Below are 8,783 nucleotides of genomic sequence, written 5' to 3'. Positions count from 1 at the left end.
AATCATAGAGTTGGAAGAGACCCCCAAGGGCCATCAAGTCTAACCCCCTGCAATGCAGGAACGCACAATCAAAGCAACTGACAACTAACCTTCAGGCAATAGAGATCAATTCACCTGGAAGTTTCCTGCCAGGGAAATTTGGAATGTCGCTTTCAGAAGGAACATTCCAGCGCCTGACTCCTCTTGAGGGCTTCATGCTGACCTGCCGGGGCCAAACCACATGAAATCTTGAGACTCCCACGTCTGGAGAACCCAGCATTTTAAAGAAAAATTAGGAGATAAGCTGGGGCAATAATTAGGGCTTTTAAAAAAAATGTTGGGAGCGTCTGCCACGACTTCCATGGTTTCATCTGGTTTGGCCCCAAGTGTTGAGGACAGTGGTGGCGAACCTATGGCACGGGTGCCAGAGGTGGAACTCAGAGCCTTCTCTGTGGGCACGAACACACAGAGTTCATCGTGGGGGGCGGGCGGGAAATCACCCCCCCAACACACATCTAGGCTAGCCTGGGTACGATCCTTTACCTGGGAGTAAGCTCGGTTGCTGGCAATGGGGTTATGGTTGTGATTCACCCGTTCGAAGCGTTGCATGGTTGCTTCACCAAGCTTACTCCTGATTAACACGCACCTCGGAGCCAACCGTTTTTGCTAAACGAAAACCTCAGCATTCCGGTTAAATTGCCGTGTTGGCACTTTGCGATAAATAAGTGGGGTTTGGGTTGCAATTTGGGCACTCAGCCTCGAAAAGGTTCGCCATCACTGCTGTAGGAGCAGGTGAACATCAGGGCATGAAGTTTTCCCGACTTGCCTTAAATGAGCGAAGCGTGGAAAACAGGCAAGCATCTACGAAGCCCCTACAATCACTAGAGGCAGCCACCAGCCACCCGCCCACCCTCCGTGTCCTGGCTAGCACCAGGGGATCGACCGCATTCTTCAGTTGCCGCTTTGCTGCTTGGAATCGGAAAGCCAGGGTGACCGCGCGGCTACATGTCGGCGGGACAGTTCAGTTGTTCGGTGGGCCTCATGGGTTCCGTGTCGATCTCGTAGGACTGGAGGATGTCTTTCAGGTGCTCCACAGTCTCCGGGTGCAGCTGGGGGGTCCTCGACAGGATCCAGATGTCCTCCATGTGGAAGAGCCAGAGGAAATTCAGGCAGGAGTAGACCAGGGAGTAGTTGTCATAATCAGTGGAGATGACTTTGTGGGGCACCGCAGGCAGGACTGGAGGGGGGAAAAACAGGAAGGCGGGGCCAATCAGACAACTCGAGAGCCGGCGTGGTGTAGTGATTAAGAGCAGGTGCACTCTAATCTGGAGAACCGGGTTTGATTCCCTGCTCTGCCACTTGAGCTGTGGAGGCTTACCTGGTGAACCAGATTGGCTTGTGCACTCCAACGCATGCCAGCTGGGTGTCCACATAAGAAGCGGAGTTTGCATTTAGACCTCACTTTTCTCAACCATGAGAAGTCTCAAAGTGACTTAAAAACTCCTTCAGTCCTTTATGTGTTCTATGTGGGAATTGTGGGGTAGTATAAGTCACTAGGGTGTTAAGTGTTTAGAGATTAAGGAAAGCACCACAGATGCAAGAGTCAATGTTGACTTAACCGTGTTAACAGAACAATAGATGACAATTATAGGGTGTAGATATAAGGATCTACACGCAACACACTGGGTGTTGGACTATCTTTGTCGTTGTTAGGTTTGGTTATGTATGTCTGGTGTACAACTAATGTATAAAATATTTGTGTGTTGTGTAAATATGGTTGGACAAAAAGGCACAAATAAAGGTATTAAAAAAACTCCTTCCCTTCCTCTCCCCACAACATATGCCTTGTGACGTTGGTGGGGCTGGGAGAGTTCAGAGAGAACTGTGACTGGCCCAAGACCACCCAGCAGGCTTCATGTGTCAAAGCGGGGGAATCAAACCCAGTTCTCCAGATTAGAGTCCACTGTTCTCAACCACTACACCATCTTGGCTCAGTTAAGGATGTGCAGTGATCAACAGGCAGTGCTTCTGACCCAGCAAAGGAGGACGAAAGATCAGCGATATTATCACAGTCCCTCTTGTGCCATTGTAACCCCCATGCTTAGAATGGGTTGACCCAGAAAGGGGTGGAGACTCAAAGCAGCAGAAGGCTGCAGAGCTCATGTAGTTTGGAGGAGACGAGGCTACCAGACTCGGACCTTGATTTGTATAAGCCCTTAACACCTTGTTAAGGTAACTGCAATGTTGTTGGGAACTAGTGGGAAGGGAGTTGTTTATTTTTGCTATGTTGTAAATGTTGGAGTTTATTGTTTCAGGGTTTTTTTATGTTTGTAATGGGTGAGAGTTCTCCTGGAAACCTTCATCATGTTGAATCCTGTTCACCAAGCCCTTGGAGTCTTCAGGAGCCAACCCACTTGCAAGAAGAAATGGACTTGGCATTACTAGAAGGACTTGAAATGAAACCTGAACAGGACCTTGAAGTGTGACGTTAAATGTTGATGTTTGATGTTATATGTTAAGAAAGTAAACCATTTTGTTTTTGTTTTTTTAATTTGTTGTTGCAAACTCATTCCAAGTTCTGCCCCACAGAAACCACAGATAGAGGTTACACCATCAGCTGCAATATCTGCTGGGCTTACATGTGATCTGCCTGTGGCACGGGAATCCCGAGAGCATGGGTTGCAGCTCCTCCCCATTTAGACCCTGTGGACCAGGAGATTCCTGGCTCCGAGACGCCCCAGTGATGCCCCACTCCACCTTTTCCTGGTCAAGCTGAGCTCAGAGCAGCTTACGACGATTGTTGATAATAAGTATAAATAACAGAGAATCATAAATCCTAATATAATTGGCTGCATTAGTCTCTAAGGAAAGGGAAGTTGTCACCAATAAGCTGATATTGCTTAAGAAGAAGAAGAAGAGTTTGGATTTATATCCCCCCTTTCTCTCCTGTAGGAGACTCAAAGGGGCTGACAATCTCCTTGCCCTTCGCCCCTCACAACAAACACCCTGTGAGGTGGGTGGGGCTGAGAGAGCTCCGAGAAGCTGTGACTAGCCCAAGGTCACCCAGCTGGCGTGTGTGGGAGTGCCCAGGCTAATCTGAATTCCCCAGATAAGCCTCCACAGCTCAGGCGGCAGAGCTGGGAATCAAACCCGGTTCCTCCAGATTAGATACACGAGCTCTTAACCTCCTACGCCACTGCTTAAGGTTCCCCTGCAGACGAGGGGGCAGCTGGTTTTTAATCTATGATCCATTATGCATGTTCCACTCCCCCCATGGTGGCTCACCTCACAGTGGCCTTTCCCTGGGGCTTTCTGTGCTCACCTGATTGCCCTGATACAAAGCAAGCAGAACTGAGCCGCCATTTATCCTGCCCACCACTGATTTTGTCGTTGGCGGCCAAGCTACTCTTTGGCTCCGCCCTGCCTCCCCTGCCCCCGTCTCCGCAGATGATTGGGAGGACTTTTTTTAAAAAATTAAGCGCATGGACATTATTGGATCTATCGAAATAATTGTTTCGCGTGTTAGATCTAGGATTACTTCGATAGATCTAATACGATCAGTGTACTTAATGTTAAAAAAAAAAAGCCCTCTCGATCATCTGCAAGGCAGATGTAGAAAGCAAAGACGGGGTGGAGCCAAAAAAAAACTCAAAAGGAAGAATAACTCAGAGTCTTCTGTTTCGTTTTCCCTGCAAAGCCAGGGAATAGGTCGCTCTGTGATCTCGCTCACAAACAGCGGGGATTCTCGGATCTGCTCCGCTGTGAGTGTGAGATGATGGGAAAGGCGTCCGTGAACGGAAACTCTGCCGCAAAGAGAATCTACCTTCGCTGCGGGGCAGAGCGACTGTATATAGTCGGCCTTAAACCACTTACACCAGTGAAACGCGACCTGCAGCTTGGCTGGCTCGTTGGGATCCATTTGCCAAGCTTCTCCTTCTGCCTCGTTTACGGTGCCGTCCGAGCTGGAAGAGGAGCAAGAGATGCAGAGCATTACCCAACCACTGGCGGAAAGCGGGCAGTACCCTCTAGGGCAGGGAAGAGGGAACAGGGCCTGTAGGGTGGGAGACACTGCTTCATGCCCCCCCCTTCAGCCACCTCGAAGCCTTCCACACAGTAGTGGGATCCAAAATTTTTAGTAACAGGTTCCCATGGTCCCCCACCCCACTTACTGTAAAAAAAAAGTTCCTAATTTCCAGCTGGTATCTTTCTATCCACATCATTTAAACTCATTCCTAGCAAGTCCTATACGTCTCCTGCCAACCAGGAAACAACAACTACTTCTCCTCTAATTGACTGCCTGTCAAATACTTAATACTTTCAAATACTTAATTTTGTTTCTAGAAATCAAAAGAAGGATACTTTCCTTAAACAAGGAACTTTACCGTATTACTAAAACATGTTTTTAAAACAGGCCAACAGGGAGAATTATCCCGTTTTCTACCTTTGCTAACCAGCCACAGAAGAAACAACAGGACTTTATGATGTTTGGACCTAATGGGATTTCTAATGGAAAAGCAGATTAGTAACCCCCTCTCGGCACACACAAATAATTAGTAACCCACTCTCGGGAACTGGTGAGAACCTGCTGGATCCCACCTCTGTCTTAACCACGACGTCATACTGGTTCTCTCAAGAACTAACTCAAAATGTGCAATTCACTGAGCAAACTTTCAAGCTGGTGCAACAATTTTAAGTGTGGTGAATGTGGTTTGAACGTGCCTTCACAGCCCTGAAAACACACATTCCGGAAACTGAACACCTATCCTGGAACGCGTCTCCAAACCACGTCCACCCCCTGAAAATTGTGTGTCGTCGCCCAAGGTTCCTTTTTTGTGTCAGCCCTCCTGGCAGCTTTATGTAGCCTGAATTTTCTTCTCCACCTTCTCAAGAACTGATGAAGGGTAGCGGGAAGCTCACAAGGCCGAGCCTGGCAAATATTTTAGCGCTGGGAAGCTCTTTTTTAAAATGTCAGCAAAACACCAGTCCCCCTTTCTTTATCCTGCTCGAGAAGGTGCCAAACTGCATCTGCCGTAACCAGCTTTAAAACAATGCGAATATCCTGTGACCTGCGCGGAGGAGGCTAAAATTAGACTGGGGACTCTGGCCGGCTGGGGCTGAATTGAAGACTCTTTGTTCATCTTGGCTGAAGTTTGGCTGGCCATCCTAATAGGTTTACGGGGGCTGCTTTTAAATGGCTTCTCTCGGTCCATTTTGGCCACTGAGTGACGGGCTGGGACATTCCTGGGGAGAGCGGGCGTGGTGTAGCCAGGGTGATGTAGGGGGTAAGAGCAGGCGGGTTCTAATCTGGAGAACTGGGGTTGATTCCCCGTTCCTCCACCTGGCAGAGGCTTAGCTGGTGAACCAGATGCGTTTCTGCACTCCTGCATTCCTGCTGGGAGGCTTTGGGCCAGTCACAGGTCGATTCCACACTTGGGTTATCGATCTAAGTTCGAGCTGCGTTCGACCTAAGTGCTCTGCACAACCACTGGGATCAGCGTGGTTTTGTACCAAACTTCGCCCCGTGTAACGGTCAAATTTCCGACTCCCGTTGGGAACTACTACTTTTTCAGGGAACCCCGCTTTTTTTACAGTAGACGGAACATGGCCGTAGAACAGCAGCCAATCGGAACGGAGCAGCAAAGAGGCACAGGATGATCCCGCCCTCCGAGCTGGGATCAAGCTGGTTGCAGTGGGGAACAACAATGAAAGCCCGACCTAGGTCCATTCACCCTTCCTCATGGAACTGGGTTGAACCCTATTTTACTCATTATGCTTGGAGTCGCCCACACAGCAGTTCTCTCTCAGAATTCCCTCAGCCCCATTCACCTCACAAAGTGTCTGTGAGGAAGGGAAAGGAGCTTGTAACACGCCTTGAGTTTCCTTACAGGAGAGAAAGGTGGGGTATCAATCCAAAACTCCTCCTCCTTCTCCTTCTCCTCCTCCTTCTTCTTCGAAGTGGGGAGGAACTTTACTGGGGTATATTGCTGTGGAGTCCATCCTCCAAAGCAGCCATTAGCTCCAAGGCAGTTGATGATCTGTGTCGTCTGGCGCTCAGATGCAATTCTGGGAAGTCTCCAGGCTTCACCAGGATGTTGGCAACCCCCTTTGGGAAGCTTGGGTCGCAGTGAACCAGACTATTGGTCCGTCATGGGCAGCGTTGTCTACTCAGACGGGCAGCGGCTCTCCAGAGATCTTTCACATCACCTAGTACAGAATTGGGGAGGCCGGGGATCGAGCCTGCGACCTTCCGCGTGCCAAACGGATGCTCTTCCCCTGAGCCACAGCCCTTTCCCCCGGAGAAAAGGGCTGCTCTGGAGGGTGAACTCCATGGAACCACAGTCTTGCTACGTTTCCTCCAGTCCTGAGCTTCCTCGCCTCAAATTTCCAAGTGTTTCCCAATCCAGAGCTCGCAACCCCCAGCCGTGGGCTTGCCCGTTGCCTTCTCTTGTGCCGCTGCTGACAGATTCTACGCAGCAGGAGTGCTTGGTTCAAACCCAGCCAATGACATCACAGGAGGAGGCCACGGGCCCATCCAAAACATGCTCTTCTGGCTTTGTCAGTGCTACTGGAGCTCAGTTTGGTTTGGTCCTGGCTGTCTGCCGTCCTTCGGGACTGTGGCCCACCAGGGATTTTCCCGGTAAGTTTCAGAGCCACTGCACCCCGCCAACTTCTCTGGCTGGTTTATATTCAGAGGCACCGTTCTGATATTCGCCAAAACTAACTTATCAATAAGCCCTTAATCTTCTCAAAAGCTGCCGCTGTCTCTCCGCTGCACAGCGTCCCCGTTTCTAGCTTTCCCTGTCGCTGTGATACAGAGAGAAACACATCGTGACAGCCTCTGAAGACGCCAGCCAGAGAAGAAGAAGAAGGAGAAGAAGAAGGAGAAGAAGAAGAAGAAGAGTAGTAGTAGTAGTAGTAGTAGTAGTAGTAGTAGTAGTAGTAGTAGTTTTTGGATTGATATCCCCCCCCTTTCTCTCCTGCAGGAGACTCAAAGGGGCTTACAATCTCCTTGCCCTTCCCCCCTCACAACAAACACAACAAAGGTAGGTGGGGCTGAGAGAGCTCCGAGAAGCTGTGACTAGCCCAAGGTCACCCAGCTGGCCCATGTGGGAGTGCACAGGCTAATCTGAATTCCCCAGATAAGCCTCCACAGCTCAGGCGGCAGAGCGGAGAATCAAACCCGGTTCCTCCCGATGAGATACACGAGCTCTTAACCTCCTACGCCACTGCTGCTCAAAAGCGGGCAAAAGGTTCAGAGCAAAAACTGCCAGACCACGGTTTTCTGGTCATTGTGTTCAGCTGTACACCTGGGCGTGATCAGGAGAGGCATCTTGCAAAGGGGGACCATAATGTCTCCCATTTAGGCTTGCCAAAGGACCGCCCAGGGGGATGTGGAATGGCACAGCATAGCCCGATTTCGTCAGAGCTCAGAAGCTAAGGTGGGTCGGTACTTGGAAGGGAGACCACCAAGGAAGGCTCTGCAGCGGCAGGGAACGGCAAACCACCTCGCTTCTCACTGGCCTTGAAAGCCCCTTGCCGGGATCTCATAAGTTGGATGCTAAGCAGGGCTGGCGCTTGGAAGGGAGATCCAAGAAAGGCTCTGCAGCGGCAGGCAATGGCAAACCACCTGCTTCTCACTGGCCTTGATGTCATGTTGAAGAGGGAAACTCCACCACACTCCTTGACAGAGGAACTACATTGCTTCGAGACAGCCCACTTACTGGCTTAGGAATTTACCCCGTGATATTGGGGTGGGAATCTCCTTTCCTTCACCTTAGACCCGTACTCCTGGTCCTAGTCTCTGGAGAGCCAAGAGAACAAGCTTGCTCCCTCTGTACTTGTACCCCTTCCGATATCCATTGCTTGGCTCTCATGTCACCTCTTCACCTTCTCTTCACCAAACTAAACATCCCCAGATCCCTCAGTCTCTCCTCGTAGGGCATGGATTCCAGACCTTTTACCCTTTTGGTCTCCCTCCTCTGGACCCTAGACAGCCCGGCAATATCAACTATGCATTTAACTGAGATTTTAGGACGGCACACACAATTCCAGGTGAGGTCTAACCTGTGCACCTGCTCTTACTCCCAATTTCGCCCATCTTTGCTTTTTAATAACCCCGAAGTCCTATGAAACAGGGCTTTTATTGGCGAAGGGGCTGTTGGCGCTGACCGCGAGAGATACTGGAGAGAGGAGATATGTTCTTTCTAAAAAGTATGCCGTTGCTAGGAAACAGCCAGCACTGTTTTGTGTGCGGCCGCGGAGCAGGAGAGGGACGGAGAGCCTGGCTGTGAAATGTGAGTTTTGCGGTGCGGCGAGTGCAAGAGTGTGTTAGTCATAGCAAGGTGTCCCGAGGGGGTTTACGCACCCAGGCATTCGCTCTGCTGCCTTTGCGTTCTGGGCAAAGCCGGCCAGCCACGATCGGCTTAATTGGGAGCCGTTGTCGATGCTCTCCAGCCGCCGTTTGCAAGCCGATTTTGCCATTTTGCACAGTAAAATCTAGCTGCAAAGTGCATTAGAAGCGGATTGGAAGCGCGTTATTCGTTGTGTGTGAAAGCAAGGTCTGTTATGCACAGTGTGTTTCCCTCGAGGCTCTTCGCTCCGCAGGGGAGTCGCCTTGTGTTTGTTGACATCCGAGGAAGTGCCCCAATGCCTGTTGCGCTGCTTGCTAGCCCCCTCTCCCGGGTCGCTCCCGGTCAGTCGCAAGATTGCCAAGGTTTTTTCAAAATCCCTCGTAAAGAGGACTCAAGGAGGAGACTCAATGTAAGGAGACTCGAGGAGAATTTGGGCTCTCTAGTTTAAACACC

The 8,783-nt window shown here is 50.3% G+C and overlaps 1 protein-coding gene across 1 annotated transcript; it reads right to left on the bottom strand.

Moving 5' to 3' along the window:
• Positions 1–648: 648 nt before the first annotated feature.
• On the bottom strand, positions 649–8,460 carry APOD (apolipoprotein D). Its single transcript, XM_048484680.1, has 4 exons — positions 8,345–8,460; positions 5,156–5,220; positions 3,853–4,002; positions 649–1,216 (listed from the first exon to the last, which is right to left on the bottom strand). The coding sequence occupies exons 1-4, from the start codon at positions 8,458–8,460 to the stop codon at positions 981–983; spliced, it is 567 nt and encodes a 188-aa protein (XP_048340637.1). The 3' UTR covers positions 649–980.
• Positions 8,461–8,783: the final 323 nt, after the last annotated feature.

The sequence above is a fragment of the Sphaerodactylus townsendi genome, linkage group LG02 (genome assembly GCF_021028975.2).
Source record: "Sphaerodactylus townsendi isolate TG3544 linkage group LG02, MPM_Stown_v2.3, whole genome shotgun sequence".
Lineage (NCBI taxonomy): Eukaryota > Metazoa > Chordata > Lepidosauria > Squamata > Sphaerodactylidae > Sphaerodactylus > Sphaerodactylus townsendi.
Note: the sequence above shows the minus strand (reverse complement) of the source record. Positions and strands in the feature narration are given on the sequence as shown.

Excerpts from the sequence above, each read along its gene's own strand:
- APOD (XM_048484680.1), bottom strand. The coding sequence starts at position 8,460 with ATGGCAAAATCGGCTTGCAAACGGCGGCTGGAGAGCATCGACAACGGC. Across the intron at positions 5,221-8,344 it reads GCAGCAGAGCGAATGCCTGG|GAATGTCCCAGCCCGTCACT; the intron begins GTGCGTAAACCC and ends CGCTCTCCCCAG. Across the intron at positions 1,217-3,852 it reads GCAGGTCGCGTTTCACTGGT|TCCTGCCTGCGGTGCCCCAC; the intron begins GTAAGTGGTTTA and ends TCCCCCCTCCAG.